Below are 17,914 nucleotides of genomic sequence, written 5' to 3'. Positions count from 1 at the left end.
AAAAGATATAAGTTAATTTAGATGTTATACTACTACACGCGCAATTGCTCAGTTAACCCATTTATGCCTAGCGTCTAGAAAAAAGGCCTTGGCAAACAGCGTAGACCCAGATGAGACGCCGCATCATGTGGCGTCTCATCTGGGTCTACGCTGTTTGCTTACAGGAATTCCTGTGAGAAATATTCTTAATATAGAAATAAATATACTAGATATCCATAATTTTGAAAATAAATTTATCCAATTTTGAAGGATGTGAGAGTCCACTAGGCATAAATGGGTAAATGTTGTTCACAGATGCTTCCAAAATACCAACATACACCATTACTCTAGCAGGTTTACTACCCGAGTGACGCATTACAAGTATTTTCCTCGGATTTAAGGACGGACAGGGCAAATCAACATTCCATCAATCCTCTCGCTCAATGCCAGAGCATGAACATGACATCAGCGCAGGAACCGCGTGCTCAGATGTGCACGCGTTCCTCGTGTTGTTGTGACTATCTTAACTCTTTCAGTGCTGGAACCGAATTTTGAAGGCCTTTGCAAACAGTTTGGATCCAGATGAGACGCCAAAGAACGTGGCGTCTCATCAGGATCCAAACTGTTTGCTCTTCTGATAGTATTCTATGAAAAAAAGTCGAAGAAAATGCTTATTTTAGAAATTCAGCAGACGACATTTTAGCAGACGACAAATTTCCCAGCATGCAAAGGGTTATTACGACTCACCCACAGCTTAAACCATTTCCTATATTATAAATTATAATTATTAACTGTGGTTGTTTCAATTGACATACAAGCTGTGGATTCACTCACTTTCTCGGCATTGCAGATTGTATCACCAACGCGAATATTTACCGATTTTTACAGCTTGTCAGGTGTACACTTTCTTCAGAAAATCAAGCAATATGTAAGGAGAGTTTAACATAATAAGTAATACAATAATTATGTTTTATCGCAAACACTTAACAATTCTGGCTATATTTACATCTGCATAGAGCGGGGGATTACTGTTCTTATCGTCTGAAATAGTGGGGTTCAAACCTCTTGGCGGCCACCATAGCCGGAGAGGAATGAAACGTACTGTAGCTGGGAACGCTCTTTACTGTCCTTATGTCTTTTAACTATCAAACTCTTCTTACTTATCTATTTTTTCTTCTCACGTAGGAGTCGCGTAAAAGTGAAGTTTGACTGCAGCGACGTACGATGCAGATGTAGAGAAATACACGCTCATACCAAGGTCAATATGATATTACTCTAAATGTCGCTCTGAATTAGTTAAGTGTACACTCCATAATAGCAAAGTTATGAAGGCAGTTCGAGATCAATGCAATACAGTACAAATTTTATTTAAAGTCGGTGCATATATGAAACAATATATATAAGCTATGTATAGCTATTTACCGACATATCATAACAACGTAACATGTAACAATTAAACAAGCATGTGCGAAATTCAATGAGAATAAATAAATAACTATTAAACATCAGAGTATCATATACTGAAATGAAAGATCTAAGGTAGGTTTAAAACAAATAAGTTAAATACATTGTACGATTAAAAAATATGTGTTGTACCTGCTGATCTTGACTTTAAAATGTCTAAAAGCTGCTATAAAACAGGTCTCTGTAAAAAAAGAATGAGGGTAAAAAACTGAAAAAGAAGTATGGGCACAAAAGTGCAACAGATACAAAATGGATTTAAGAAAACTACTATCCCCTCAGATCAGATCAGCAGCTGCCTCACAAAGCACATACAGAAATACATAGTGCAAATACACAGACTCACCTAAGATACATGTATAATGTGATTGTGTGTACATATCCTCAATAACACACGTGCAACAGGAGCAGAGCCTCCAGTCTTGGGATCATGAAGTCAGTCAGAGCATCTCCCCGGGCATCATGGAGACACCCTGGGATGCCGGGGGCGCTCCCCGCCCCCACATCTGACAAGATCTTTTCAGAGCTTGGGGTTTGGAGTGTCCCTGATCCCAATATGTCTTATGAAATGGAGTGTGTACTCAACCTTTCGGCATACCTGCAAGAGGGAGCGGGGACCCAGCCCATGCATTAAAATAAGAATAAAAGGCAAAATAAAAGACAAAGCATAAAACAAACAAGGGAGAATGAACTAATCTAGCAGATTTACATAGGATGTATAAATAAGCAATTAAAAAAACACACCCAGATACTGAAAATATAAACAGGGTGTATGAAATGTAACTAGGCATGGTCAGCACAAAAAGTACAGGTACAACTCTCCACTTCATGACTTTTTGTCATGCTTGTCAACAAACAGGTGGTCAAAGAGATCTTTCGTACAGAATATGTTGGTTCAGGAAATTTGTTTGTATAGGACCCTGGTTGGTTAAAACGCTCTTGCGTTGAATTCGAAACATTGAAAGTGTTATCGTCAATATACGCTCCGTGCATATAAAATCAAATTCAGGGCCGTGAGATATGGTGCAGATAAGCCTTTAATTCAGTAGCAATAATTACAACAATTATTATAAGTGCGCACCGCAGAAACGGGCTCACGCGGAATATCGCGTTATCTGCGCCATTAGCAACCAGCAAGTACCTTGCCTTTAGTGTTTTGATTATGAACAATTAATGGAATATTGGAGTTAAACAACAGTCATGGATCAAATTGGGACCCTAGAGTTATCGTACGTAATATTTCCGTACACACATTATATTATCCGTGTTGCAATTAACGTTAGAGTCATGTTTTAGTGCAAAAATCGTTACCAAAACACTGATATTTGTGGGTGGGGAAAGCTAAATTAATTGTTACTTTTTGCTTACTTGCGTTTCAGGCTAGATTGCACTTTACCGGTACGCATTTGTTAACCACTATCGACAAAGCGGGGGTTTGGGGGCAGTAGCCCCCGATACTAAGGAAATACATAGGATAAAAAGGATTATTAGGTGTTGCGTTAGCCGTTAGGTGCTGCGGTTAGGGTACGCTTTTCCATTCTTTTTTTACGTACCGGTAAAGTGCAATTACCCCGGGTTTCATAATAGAATACCATTTCATTTGGGTTTAAACAGTTATCAGGGCTTGAATTACTTTTTTTTTTCAACTCGCAAAAAATTGCTAGTTGTTAATATTTCAACTCGCATTTTTTATTTCCAACTCGCAATACAAGTTTTCATAATAATGCATCCTTTGGTTGATAAAAAGTGATTGGCGATGTTCACTAAGCACTGAAAGGATGGACCTATGTTTATTTTAACTAAAAACTTCAAAGCAACATTGTAACACAATTGAGTGTAAAGAGTATTTTTTTTTATATCAGTTATATCATCCAAAGTTAATGCCTCGGTCCATATGGGGCGACATCTGGCCTTTTGCTACTGTTGCCACTGATCCACCACCTATTCACAGCTCTGCGTGGCTGGAACCCCTCATTATCTCTGATAGAGATTCGCATTAATTGGTCCATCCTTTCAGTGCTTAGTGAACATCGCCAATCACTTTTTATCCTTTTCATAACAGAAAAGCATCTTTCACACTCAGCATTGCTGAGGGGGTAGAGACCAATCAGATGAATCGCAGAACATCTTACACACATTGCCGTCTTGGTCTCTCTCCGTGTTCAAAGTTATTTTTAGCTCGTCTTCCCATTTCTTAACTGTTTTGGCATTTCTTTTTATCTGGTTCGGCCTCGGCTTTTTTGTCTTCCACAGAGGAGACGGAGGAATTCGCCACAAAAAAGCTAGTTATTTTTTTAGTAGACGACATTTTTGAGTTTTTAAATCGTCTGCTAAACGTGTTCCGTCTATTTATAAGAATGAGGAATTAACGAAATGAGCTTCGTTTTAAAAAAAACTTCATACTGAATAACTATCGCCAATTTTCACTTAAGAAGGGAATAACATACTTTCAATTGCAATAATATAATTTTCAATGTTCTTTACTAACTATATCGGCAGAAAGATACAGTGCAGAGCGTAAATATATTTTAAAAAATATTTCGTAAAATTATTTCTGCTAGAACGGAAGTAACCGCTGAAATACATTATGCAAATTAGGGTAATTCCAATTTTCAGATCTATTTTTAGATCGAAACTAGACGGGGTTTAATTATTTTCGTACTTGGTCGGAAGACTTTCGATCGGCGAACAAATCTTGTATTTAATCCAAGATCTTTAAGCACCTTGTTTGTTTTTTCCCCAACTCGCAAAAAATGGCGAGTATCTAAATGTTGCACTCGCATTTTAGACGTGTTTTTTAAAATGTACTCGCAAATGGCCTGTTTGCGAGTGCTTAATTCGAGCCCTGAGTTATGTTAAAGTTAAAACTTATCCTTGTAATAGTATAACTGGGCCTTTTTTGTTTATATCTCCTGGAACAAAATTAACGCATATAGGGTTGTTCTAGTTGTGGTTTCCATAACTTTTTCAGAGCCTTTGAATTTGATATATATTTGCTGTGACACTCTGGGATTCCATATGCACCCCTTCATAAGCAGAACAACATTTCTCAACAGCTGATCAGTGAGCATCCCTACAAAGATGTCGTTCATGATCAATTAAGGAAAGCAATGAATAAACTTGAAAAACACATTAAATTTACCTGACAACCTATGGACATTATCTTTTGGATGCACCCTTGAAAAACACAACAATGTTTCAACTTATTTTTCTTGTTGACATTTTTATGTTGAAATTTGGAACAGTGTAAAATTAGAAAATCGTTATTGACTTAGGCTACATCACAAATAACATTGTGCAAAAGTTTTGTGTACTGCAACCTCACTGATGGGGACACTTTAATTTGGCAACATGTCCACAACTTTTCATGATGGTGGATAGAAAGAAAAACGAAATAAACTAGAAATGGGGAGGCAGAGGCCGACGCGTATCCCCACACCGCATGTTTGACCCAGGGGGCGCCCCAGAGTTGGTAATTGGGCCCTGCATAGTTGAGATTGACCGTATTGTCATAAGAGATGTTCATAATCAAATTGAAGTAAATCAGTGTAGAAATGAAGAAATTATGGTAAAAGGCAATTTTTGGTGGGCGTGGTCTATGTGGGCGGGCATGCCCCAGGGTTGGTAATGGGGCCATGCATAGTTGAGATTGACCGTATTGTCATAAGAGATGTTCAGTATCAATTTGAAGTAAATCGGTGTAGAAATGAAGAAGTTATAGTAAAAGGCAATTTTGGGTGGGCGTGGTCTATGTGGGCGGGCATGCCCCAGGGTTGGTAATGGGGCCATGCATAGTTGAGATTGACCGTATTGTCATAAGAATTGTTCAGTATCAATTTGAAGAAAATCTGTGTAAAATGAAGAAGTATTAGTAAAAGGCAATTTTGGGTGGGCGTGGTCTATGTAGGCGGGGTCGCCCCAGGGTTGGTTATGGGGCCATGCATACTTGAGATTGACCGTATTGTCATATTAAAAGATGTTCAGTATCAATTTGAAGTAAATTGGTGTAGAAATGAAGAAGTTAATGTAAAATAACATAAAAAAAATGAGTGAAAATATCTGACCCGGCCCCACCCCAACCTCCATAACTTTTGACCCAGGGGTCAGATCAAAATTCCAAATAGTGCAGGGTCGCACATATGCTCATAGCTACCAGATGTGTGTAAGTTTCAAGGTTCTAGTGCTTATAGTGTAGGAGGAGATAGTGGCCAGGACAGACGGACAGACAGACAGACACACAGACGGCGGAGAAATCCACAATATCCCCACGCTTTTCAAAAATAAAAGGAATTATTTTGTGCTTTAATGGTACCATTTTCATGGGTTTGTGGATTAGACAGGTAATCGTTGATTAATTGTTTTAGGTTCAGTGTACCTAAGCGCTTGCATTGGTGAACAAATTTTGAACCTTTGGAAAATAGATGGCGCATTGGAATTTTCAGCAATCCTTTTTGTTATAAAGCTGAGATTTGAATTATTGCAACTAAGATTTTCCATGACAAAACCTTATTCCTACTTTTTAATCATTGACATGTCATATATATCATGCCTAATAGTTATGTAGTAATGTTAGTAAAACAAAATACTTGGAGGGCATGCATGTGATTCATCACAAGGGCCTCGTTCTTAATGTAAACAAAATGATTGATACCAGGACAGTGTCACTAGATGAGCCAACCATACGATACATCATATACTGATTACCACATATTTGCAACCTTAAAATTAAATGCCAATATTTTATCATTACTACATGTAATAATTAACAGCAATAAAAAGCACCAACCTTTGCGGGTATCATGTCATGCAACAATTCCTGGTTACAGGTAAGGTAGAGCAATTTGCCCATACTAACTTATTGTTCACAGTTTAAATTGGTTCTGGTGCAAAGGAAAAATACAAGAAAGTCTAAGACAAAACAACAATAAAATGTTTACATCATTCTTCTCTGTGTAAGTTCATTTAAAATTAACTTATTTTCAATGCAATGTTGACAGCAGCATTTCTTCTGACCACGCTGACGGAGGAACAGTAGCTTAAATGGGTCAAATGCAGACATGGTCTTCCATTTCTTACACCATCACATTGTAGTGAAGATGAGTGATGTTGCACCAGAAGCCTCGTGTTCTATGAAAAAAATGCACATTAAGCAGTTGTTTTTATCATTAATTGATTAATCTTCAGAACTGAAAACATCATTACGAAGAAACGGGCCAGGTAGAGGTTCTTGGTTCGTTTAATTCAGATTTGTTTTCAAAGTTTATTGTTGTTTTTCTGTTTTACTTTATATCTTAGATTTTGATTTCCCATGTTTATGTGAGTTTATCTCTCATTCATTTATACTTCTGAGTGGGCGAGATCCTTACCTGCCACAATTTTACTAATGTTTCTGTCAGTGTGTTTTCTTATTTAAAACTGTTTAAGTGCCGTCAAAACTAAGTGTACCTGCTTAGGAACCATTCCTTTTGTAAAGTTCAGTAAACGAAAACCTTGTTTAGTTGTTTTCAGTTTGTTATGAAACTTGCAAATAACATCAAAGCTTGTTATTACAAAAAATGCAAAGTACATAATTAATTCTTTATTGTGCAATTCATTTTTATAGCATAAGCATTTAAAGACACAATTTTCTGTCATCGATTGTATTCTGTAGCAGTGCATATTGTCTAGCAGCTGTTTCAACTGGCATGACTGTTTTTGTTACAAAGCTTAGCCATTTGAGTGCTAGGCCTAATGCTCTTTTAATTGACTTAAATTTTAATGGTCTATTATGTAAATAAATGAAAGTTTGGATAGGAGTTGACATTCTATCAGAGGTACCCAAAAAAATCCCCAACAATGCTTTTAAAAGCACTACTGAAGGAAATAAACAATATTATTTGATATATGTCACACATGTACACCAATTAAGCATACTTTTTACAAAATGCAGTCTTAAACAGTCATTTACAGCTATAATCTGTTTCATTACAACAAGGTTTCATCCAATAAAATCCATTTAAAAAAAATATAATCTTGTGGTATTTTATGGTTGTGTCACAATGTTGTGTTTCATCTATCTTCAGGAACAGATCAGGGCCCTCATTTTGCAATTTTTACCGCCGAATATCGGCGGCTTCCCCCATTAAAAAAGTATACTTTTTTCCCCTATTTAAGCTAAAGTTTCCCCCCTCCAAATTTTATTTTATTTATTTTTACTTTTATACCTATGTTGCCAGTTGGTATTGTGCTACTAACCTTTGATTTAATGTATATTTATGTAAATCACATTAAAATATAGCAATTTTAGGTGTTGAATGGTTATAGAAAAAATCTTAAGTTCCCCTTTTCGCCCAAAACGACGCGAAATTCCCCCTCTAAGGGCCCCGGCCCCAATCCCCCAAAGTGTAGCAAGGGCCCTGCAGATGTGGGCTCTCTGTTTTAAAATCAAATAGAATTCTATGGGATTTAAACTTAGTTTTTAAACACAATGTTCTTTATTAATCATAAAAGTTATTTATAGATAAAATTACAATATTACAATAATGATTTTCTGAAATAAGAAGTATTACAAAATAAGTAAATTGTGTTGACAATTTGATGACATGTTCAACCTATAATAGAAAATAGCTCCAAAAACTCCCATCTTGTGATGAAGAAACCACAGTGGACTAATTGTACACATATTCTCATGGGTTTGCTTTAGCAAACATATCTTTCTAAGAAATTAATCCTTATAAAAAGAATGGATAATAACAAAAGAGAAACATGATCAAGATTTCACACATATTTGTATAAAAGTGGGCAATTGCATAATTTGTGATTATGAAGATTGAAAGTATTGCATAATTCTTGATCATGATGATAGAAAAATAACACTGACACTGTCTTGAAATTTTTATCTGTCATATGTTTGCTGAAAATCTGATAAAATCTGCCATACAAAAAATTAAACTTAAAATAATGAGTCGTGTTTTGAGAAAAGTGGGCATAATGCATGTGCGTAAATTGTTGTCCCAGATTAGCCTGTGCAGTCCATCTAAATTGGATTTTTGCTAAGAAGAGACTTCATTTAAACGAAAAATGTCATAAAAGCGGTAAGTATTGTCCCTGATTAGCCTGTGTGGACTGCACAGGCTAATTTGAAACGACACTACTCACATGCATTATGCCCAGTTTTCTCAGAACGCGACTCTTATCTTCAACGCAATTCACTGTGTGTCTCATTTTGTTATTCATGTTTTAACAAATAATTTACAAAGACATTGTATAAAAAACAGCTTTTATTTAGACATTCCCTTATCTTTGCATGTAGACATTGTTTTTAACTGATGCTATTTCATTTATAAGATTTTTTCAACATTCATTAAAGACATCCTTGTCTGATCTGTTTTTGGCAATAAATGTGTTTCTAAATATTGTGAAATTTTAACAAGATTAAAAAACACAGTTACGAATAAAAACATTGTTACAAAACTGATGAATATTGTATAAAAACCATTTTATACAATTATTTGCACTAATTTAATTTATAAAATCTTAATTCATATGAATTATATTATACCAATGTTTACTTTTCAGAATTTTAAAGTAGCAAAAGATCTGCCTCTGTTATATAAGCTGAAAAACACCTGCATTATGTTCATAGATTGATTTGCTGTATATGTCTTTGCCTATGAACCATTCTTTTTTTCAGGTGGGCTCAAGGTTACAACGGCAAAAAAGCCTGCTATATAGACAAGGACGTGATCTGTTACCTCTGTGGAAATAATGTAAAATTCATTGCCGAAGATGGTGCTGAAACGGTTTTCAATTTCCCTGGGGAAGGTGTCGGGCCCTTCGATGCTCATTCCCTCAGCCATTGCTTTGCAGTGGCCGAGCAGTGCCTCAATCCTAAGATTTACGTCTTTGTCTACCCAACATTCAGACAGACGTCTGTTCTGCAAGGTAAATGTTGGTCACTTTGTTAGTCTCATCAGAGGTCGTTTTAATGACTTTAAGGTCTGTTAAATGAGAAGGCATACGGACCCATCTACATTTTATGGCCTCATAATTGCATGAAAAAGGTATCTGATAATATTGTATAACTTGTCATCTGACTCTTTAGAGTAACAAATATAATATAATATTTTTTTTTAATTTGGAATTGAATACCTTATTTTTATATTCAACTGTAAATTGGAAATTTAGTCGAGTTTATATTTATTATTAAGCATAGTTATGTTAGTAAAACAAAATACTTGAAGGGCATGCCTGTGATGTCATCACAAGGGCCTAGTTTTTAATGGAAACAAAATGATTGATACCAGGACACACTAGATTTTACTAAGATATGCAGGAACCATACCATACATCATATGTATATACTGATTAGCGCATATTTGCAACCTTAACATTTAATGCCAATATTCTTATCATAACTACATGTTATTGGCGTCGCACTGAAGTGCGGCGACTAGTATGTTATACGTTTTTTTTTCGCTAATGGGAGGAGAACTTATTTTACGGATCAATGTATATATTTTTGTTGTAAGAATATCTTGCATAGTGGTGATTTTTTGTGTAAATTATTGTAAATAAGTACTGCATTTGTGCCTATTACATCAACTACAACATTTATTGCCAATAATGCAAAGCTAATTCTTTTAATTAATAAATGATCACAGGGACTGGGCAATAATAAAAGATCAGAGGGACTGGGCGAATACGCGAACCTGTGAAACTTTCTGGTTTTGTATAAAAACAAAACTTCTTTGTTCCACTATCATAGCAACCACCTAGTTACTAATAGAGGCGCTATAGAGCGCGAAGCGTGACACGTATTATTAACCAGGTTTTCCAAAGGAAAAAACTGGTTATAAGATTGGCAATGTCGGCGAGCTGGCGGGCTGGCTGGCGGGCGGAACAAGCTTGTCCGAGCCATAACTTTGTCGTTCATTGTCAGATTTTAAAATCATTTGGCACATTTGTTCACCATCATTAGAGGGTGTGTTGCGCGAAAGAATTACGTTGATATCTCCAAGGTCAAGGTCACAAGTTGAATTTGAATTTAAAAAATGGCCATAAATGAGCTTGTCTGGGCCATAACTTTGTTGTTCAATGTCAGATTTTAAAATCATTTGGCACATTTGTTCAACATTATTAGACGGTGTGTCGCGCGAAAGAATTACGTCAATATCTTTAAGGTCAAGGTCACAATTTGAGTTTGAAGGTAAAAAATGGCCATAAATGAGCTTGTCAGGGCCATTACTTTGTGATTCATTGTGATATTTTAAAATCATTTGGCACATTTGTTCACCATTATTGGACGGTGTTTCGGGCGAAAGAATTACGTCAATATCTCCAAGGTCAAGGTCGCCGCAACTAAAAAGATATTGATTTTGAAACAACTATGTAACTATAAACAATCAGTAACAATGCACATTTTGATTTTTAGTTGTCTCTCTTTATCAGACTTTTTTTCTAATTGAAACCAAGGTCAATTTTACACAAGGGGGTTAACAATACACATTTTGAATTGTCTCCCTTTATCAGACTTTTTTCAACTGAAAACCTGGTTTTGTGACAATTTTTTCCCTTGTTAATTGTAATAATGAGTCTTGATAAAGGAAGCAGCCGCTTATCAATGAGGAGAACCATCACAGCACCCCAGTCTCATTACTCTCAAGTCCTCCTACAGGTTTTTTTTTTTAGGAACCACATATAGAAGGCCTCAGGCCTGACCCGTATCTTGCTAGTGGTATGGACCCTTTGGTATGGACCTTTAACCCCGCTCACTATCGAGCGTTTAAACTTCCGGGTTTACATTTAAACCGACTATTAATAGCTTATTTATATCTTAGTTAGAAGGTGATTTTCAAGCGGTTCTGTAGTGTAGTGGTTACACGCTCGCTTCACATGTGAGAGGCCCAAGGTTTGAGCCCCAGTAGAATCAAATTATTTTATTTGTGTTCTATGTTAACTTTTTGTTTTGATGTAGACATTTTAGTTTAAATAAATATGCTGTTTCATTGTAACCATTTTTTGTTTTTATTATGCCCATGAAATATATGTGTAAGAGGGTGGGGGGGTTCGTAAACACATTAAAACTTTTACAGTGTTTTCATATCATTGAGTACTCAACCCCTATCGTAAATGAGCAACGTAAGAATAAGTTCAGAATCATCTCCCCTTGAAGTTGAGAAAAATATGAAATTACGCTTACAAGATGAAGCAGATTTTTTAAAACCTACACTGTTCTGTTCCATTAATGAAAACTGCACACGTATGCCAGTAAAAAAAAAAGGAAACCAATGTAAATAAAATACTATAAAATATTTGGGGGTTACAACACAAAATCATAGATAATGGTTATTTTGGGGTTATAACACAACATCATAGATAATAGTTATTTGCGGGTTATAACACAAAATCATAGATAATGGTTATTCCAGTATCTTTCCTATTTTGTTTAAAATACTCGGCCAATATATTAATATTTACAGTAGAAAAAAATTGTTCCATGTAACTTCATTGAGTGCCTTTTACACTGAAATTCTCGACGCCCTTTGATGCTTTGCATCAATACTTAATTTTAACTTGTAATTAATAGCAATAAAAAACACTAACATTTGTGGGTATGATGTCATGCAACAATTCCTGAAATTGAAAGTAACGATTTTTATGAACATATTAAAATAAACTGTATAATTGCATTTTTTCAGGTGGGGCCAAGCTTGAATACACAAAACTGTTTTTCTCCAGCAGTGACTACCTTTGCAGTTTGTCTGGAATTCCAGAATTTGACTTGACCTTATGGTGAGCAAATAACATATCGAAGCATTGATTGTTCGATGTTCAAAATCAACAGTTTTTTTTTTAATAATAGAAGGGATATTTAATCACAATAGATAAAGCATGTGTTGACATTGACGGGTATACTTTTGATGTTTAATGTTAAGGGTTTACTATTCCAAAGTGTTAATAAATGGCGTTGTTGGGAATTTGTACATGTTACGACGCTTTCGCGCTATTGCGCGGAACGTCACGTGACGTTAACGCCATATCTGTGAGTACGTTGTTTTGATACATTGAGATTTGAAATATTCAGAACTAGACACAACGCTTTCTTCCTTTTATACGATCACAAGACAGGCGTTATATGTAAACTTAAACGCCAATTAATGCTGCTCATAATGCATTCACTAGAGGCCTGTTAATAGCTTTCGATGTGAGATCCTGATATAATTTTTTACATGTGAAAAAGCAAAAGCTGCCTTGCAACAATTGTCTGAGAATCTAAAATATTAGATATACATGTACTACTGTAGATTCATATATATTTGTTCACACACACAAACTCTGGATTTATAAAATCTGAGATTTTTGTTTGATCTTAAATTCATAGATTTGTTTATATAATGTCTGATATAAGTCTTTATACTCATATGTGGTTGGATATTTCATTTAGTGGTTGAGGGGACCCACCTAAATCCACAATAGTTGGTGTCAAAAAAATAATATTGGTTTTACAGTATGTAATTTAAAAAGAGCGTAATTAAACTTCCATTTAAATTCAAAGTGATATTGAGATGACGTATAAGTATCAGAGATGTTTGTAATTCATTGTAAAATCTTTCAATGTTAACCAGGAATTACAACACGGGTTCAAAGTTGTGCACATATGCCCTGTCACGTGAGAACATTCCAACAAGTCTTTCGTTTAACCCCGGAAACTGGAGACAGATTTGCATCACCTCAGAAAAACATGTTACACTTTTGAATATAGAGCAGAGCAACACTTTATTCGTCATGCAACCTACGTAAGTCTTTGTTCTTTCTTTATAATTATATTTACTATATTTGGAATATTTTATTATTAAAAATGAGCAGTATGATAGTAAATGGTATGCTCATTTTTCTTATTTTGGGAAATTTGTGCTGTCATATTTCAGGGATTTTCATTTAGTCCTTACAAATGTTTTCTCACAAAAAGTACTCAACTGAAATGAATATTACTTTTAATTCTTTTCATCCTCTGCATTAACACACTTCATTATTTTTTTAATACTTACATATTGCATAACTTTAAAAAAATAACTTTAATCAGCAATTTTTTTCCCAATTGGGAAAATTACCCGTACCAGCCCAATTGAAAAAATGTGTGTGAAAAACATTGGGAAAATTCGCGTCACAAAGTCTTCATATTGGGAAATTGGTGTATTTGACTGTTTGCTCCCAAATACTTAAAGATTAATAACTAAGTGTTGTCAAGTTATCAATATTCTATTTACTTAGGTTCAAGCTATAGAGCTACCTAGGGAAACAAACTGTATGTTGCATTTTTTTACCGGTATAGTAAAAAATAATAGGGGGGAGTAATCCTTCAGTTCGGATTATTGTTTACAGCAATTGGGAAATTTGAAGTATGTAGTTTTTTTTTATTGGGAAAGTACCCTTTTTCGGTTCTGTATAAAGAAAGGAAAAAATTGCTGTTAATATTGCTTTGATATACATTAAAAATATTTATAATGGGTTTAATCTTGCTTTTATTGCCATTTTGGTAACCCAGACCATATTTGTCCTCTTAAGAAAATTTTGGATATTATTACACTTTATGTACAAAATCTATCTACATGAAACAATTTTCAGTATAATTCAATTTGGAGAGCGTCATTGGCCATATGATAGGTGAGAAAAACACATGGACAGTGGGTCAAAGTTGTTGTGTGTTCCTCTGTCTCATACAATTGCATGATGTTTATTTAAAGCACTTTGATCTTGTTACAATGTTTTGTTTGAAAGTTTTGCAAATGTTATTTGGCCTCTAGAGTGCACTTTAGTAGGATGGTACTAATTGAACCGTCAGGGTATAGTTCAACACTTAATATACAATTGTATACTGCTGCACACTATTTTGTGTTGTCTCAGATGTTGACTACATGTTTAATGAAATGCCAATTTGTAGAACAATTTTTTTTTTCTGCTTTTAAAACAAACAAAAAATAACTTTTTGACGTTTTAAATGAATGTACTGCATTGAGTTAGCAGAACATATTCAAATAGCAGATTTTCTTATTGAATCATAATGCTTGTTTCTCCATTTCTCTTTAGTCTTTTCTTAAAATACCTATTTGATATTAACTGAGTATCTAAAATTGTGTTTGATGACATGAAACAAGTTTTTTCCTCATTTTCACATTCTTTTTTCTCATAAACCGATTATTTAAGCCACATCCTGAGAAAATAGGGCTTGATGCATATGCGTAAAGTGTCGTCCCAGACTGCACAAGGTTATCAAGGACAAAGCTTTCCTCCTGAACTGGAATTTTTGCTTAGAAAAGACCTTCTTTAAATAAAAAATACCTTCAAAAAGCGGAAAGTGCTGTCCCTGATCAGCCTGTATGGAGTGCACATCTTAATCTGAGACAACACTTTATGCACATGCATTAGGCCCAGTTTTCCTATAGTGAGGCTCATTTGAACACATTTTCTGTCAGGAGGGTGAGACTTCCCCCAGCTGACCGTGATGCAGAGGAAATCACGGAAAATGAGAGAGACATTCCAACTCGAGCCTCCACTCGTATGACTCGTTACACAATAGACGTTCCAAAGGCGGCCAAGGCGGGTCTAGTGGGAGAGCTGGCAGAGAAACTCGATGAGATCCAGGACGAGACGGAGCGCGTGAAGCCGGTATCCCAGGTCTGGACACCCATTGGTGACTTGTACATAGGCTGTGCTGGCGGCCAGATTATCAAGGTAGGGTGGTGGATTTCATATTAAATTTTAATTAACATTACAAAAAATACACTTGGATATTAAATCATTTAAATGTATTGATAGTTTCAAATCAATTAAAACTGTTTTTATGCCCCTAGCAGGGTGGCATATAGCATTGGAACTGTCTGTCCGCCCGTCCGAAAACTTTAACATTGGCCATAACCTTTGCAATATTGAAGATAGCAACTTGATATTTGGCATGCATGTGTATCTCATGGAGCTGCACATTTTGAGTTGTGAAAGGTCAAGGTCATCCTTCAATGTCAAAGGTTAAAAAAAACAAATCCAAGGGAAGTAACAAGCTTTAAAGGGAGATAATTTAAAATTATTATTTGGCAGGTGCAGGTCATTTTTACAAGGGAAGTAATATTTTTTAAAGGGATATAATCAAAAACAAAAATAAATAAATAAAAGCGGTGCAGTAGGGGGCATTGTGTTTCTGACAAACACATCTCTTGTTTTCTGCTAATTTTATATTTTTGCAACTAAAAAATCCTCAAAATACATGGGTTTATGTCATACCATCTTTATAGGGACTTTAAATCTTTTGTTGATTTGCATATATTAGTGTGATACAAATGTGTAACAGCAAGAAATTGTGTGTACCTGGGGATTAGTTGTTATCGTGGTATGTTAATCTTTGCTTAAAGTTTATTAAGTTAGGAGTTAGATGTATGCAGAGAGAATGTAAAATGGCAATTTTTGCAGTATCTGCAAGTTGTTAACCAGGTTTTCCGAAGGAAAAAACTGGTTATTAGATTGGCGAATGCGGGCGGGCTGGCTGGCGGGCGGGCGGGCGGAACAAGCTTGTCCGGGCCATAACTATGTCGTTCATTGTCAGATTTTAAAATCATTTGGCACATTTGTTCACCATCATTGGACAGTGTGTCGCGCGAAATAATTACGTCGATATCTCCAAGGTCAAGGTCACACTTTGAGTTCAAAGGTCAAAAATGGCCATAAATGAGCTTGTCCTGGCCATAACTATGTCATTCATTGTGAGATTTTAAAATCATTTGGCACATTTGTTCACCATCATGAGACGGTGTGTCGCGCGAAATAATTACGTCGATATCTCCAAGGTCAAGGTCACACTTTGAGTTCAAAGGTCAAAAATGGCCATAAATGAGCTTGTCCTGGCCATAACTATGTCATTCATTGTGAGATTTTAAAATCATTTTGCACATTTGTTCACCATCATGGGACGGTGTGTCGCACGAAAAAATCACGTCAATATCTCCAATGTCAAGGTCGCCACGACTAAAAATAGATTTTTTTAAAAAACAAACTTACAAAGGGGGTTAATTTTGTTTGTTCATTTCAAAAGTTCAGTTTGAGTTTTCTCCCTTTATCAGATTTTTTTTCACAATGAAAACCTGGTTTTGTGACAATTTTGTCCCTTGTTTTACTTTTGTACTTGATTATAAATATTAGCAAGTACCATCACAGTATCCTGGTGGTAAGGTCATTTATTTGTGGAGCAGGAGGTCAGAGGTTAAAGCACTTTGTATGGCATTTTCTCACATGGCAGGTTTCCAACCCAGCAGCTTGTTTTCTTAATGGGCCCTGACTGCCTTAATGCTTAGCGCTTGGCATGATGGATTGGAATTGGGAGTAAATTATTAATAGTAAAAGTGTCTCATTAGTCAAAACTGTTTGGCCCTTGAAAGAGTGCACCTTTATAATAACTTTACTTTCCTGTTATATTTCCATATGATTATTTCCAGATTGATGGAGAGTCTCACCAGGGCAAGGTTATCTACTACCCTCCCAAGAAGGCTAGAGTCCCTGACTCCAGAATGTCCAGTGCTGGAATACATAGAGAGTCCATGGTGGACATACAGATGACAGGTACACAATGTAATCATCAGTACTGAATGAGATGCATTCTCCGTTTTCCCACTTGTAAGCTGTCAATCAAACTAATGGAACAATCTATCAGATATTGTTTATCACCACAACATGGTCTGACAAGGTAATGTTTTATGTATGGAAGCTTAGCGATCCTTTATTTGGGGTCTTATAAATTTAAGCTACAGTTGACAAAAACTTTGCAGAAATCTTTTGCAATGGTCATCTTACAAAAACCTGCATTGAAATTTATGAAATAATAACACTTTTCAAATAATTAATCATATAATTTATATTCTTTGTGATGCTCGTGCCACAGGTATTGGGCGCGTGGCCAAGTCACTTTAACACTATCAATATGTCATAAAACAACTTTTTTCATCCAAAAAAAAATCTAACAAATTCTGATATAATATATATATATTTATACAAGGTAGGTATCTCTTGACACAGGAAAATCACCTACATCAACATTTGTAAACCATTAAGTGCCTAAATGGCGATTTTTACAAAAGTAAAAGTATCGAAATACCCCAGCTTCTGAACATAATCCCCATTAGTACAATAAACAAATACGAGTTTATCAACTGACAACACAGATTTGTCTTTTTGTCCACCCCAAACACTAATATAATCGTTATGTTTGAATGTTTATGTCAATCGTGTATGATGATCCGTCCTTCACCTTACGCTATTTATACAACTTTTGGTTCCGCGCCTCAGAGTTACAGAAAACCTGACACCGAAAACCGTAAACGATATTGAGCGCCTAATCGACGTGGAGCTTGACTCGAAATTGCCGACAAACAATTCCCGATTTACAACGATTTTGACGTTATAACGCAAACAAAAGGACAAATCTGTGTTGTAAGTTGATAACTCGTATTTG

The 17,914-nt window shown here is 35.5% G+C and overlaps 1 protein-coding gene across 15 annotated transcripts in view; it reads left to right on the top strand.

Annotated features, from left to right (window-relative positions):
• Window positions 1-2,521: 2,521 nt before the first annotated feature.
• Window positions 2,522-17,914, top strand: part of LOC127841058 (cilia- and flagella-associated protein 43-like) — a 96,173-nt gene continuing 80,780 nt past the window's right edge. For 12 of the 15 annotated variants that reach the window (XM_052369597.1, XM_052369589.1, XM_052369591.1 and 9 more), the window contains exons 1-8: window positions 2,538-2,669; window positions 6,625-6,657; window positions 9,113-9,363; window positions 12,120-12,213; window positions 13,047-13,217; window positions 14,047-14,085; window positions 14,895-15,153; window positions 16,902-17,025. In XM_052369597.1, coding sequence (XP_052225557.1) covers window positions 2,641-2,669; window positions 6,625-6,657; window positions 9,113-9,363; window positions 12,120-12,213; window positions 13,047-13,217; window positions 14,047-14,085; window positions 14,895-15,153; window positions 16,902-17,025 — 1,000 coding nt within the window. In that variant the 5' untranslated portion in view covers window positions 2,538-2,640. Of the gene's footprint in view, window positions 2,670-6,624; window positions 6,658-9,112; window positions 9,364-12,119; window positions 12,214-13,046; window positions 13,218-14,046; window positions 14,086-14,894; window positions 15,154-16,901; window positions 17,026-17,914 lie in introns of all 15 variants that reach the window. The other 3 variants (XM_052369584.1, XM_052369587.1, XM_052369592.1) reach the window with 3 other exon arrangements.

This window comes from Dreissena polymorpha, chromosome 8 (genome assembly GCF_020536995.1).
Source record: "Dreissena polymorpha isolate Duluth1 chromosome 8, UMN_Dpol_1.0, whole genome shotgun sequence".
Lineage (NCBI taxonomy): Eukaryota > Metazoa > Mollusca > Bivalvia > Myida > Dreissenidae > Dreissena > Dreissena polymorpha.
The sequence above is the reverse complement of the archived record's forward strand: the minus strand, read 5'-3'. Positions and strand labels throughout refer to the sequence as shown.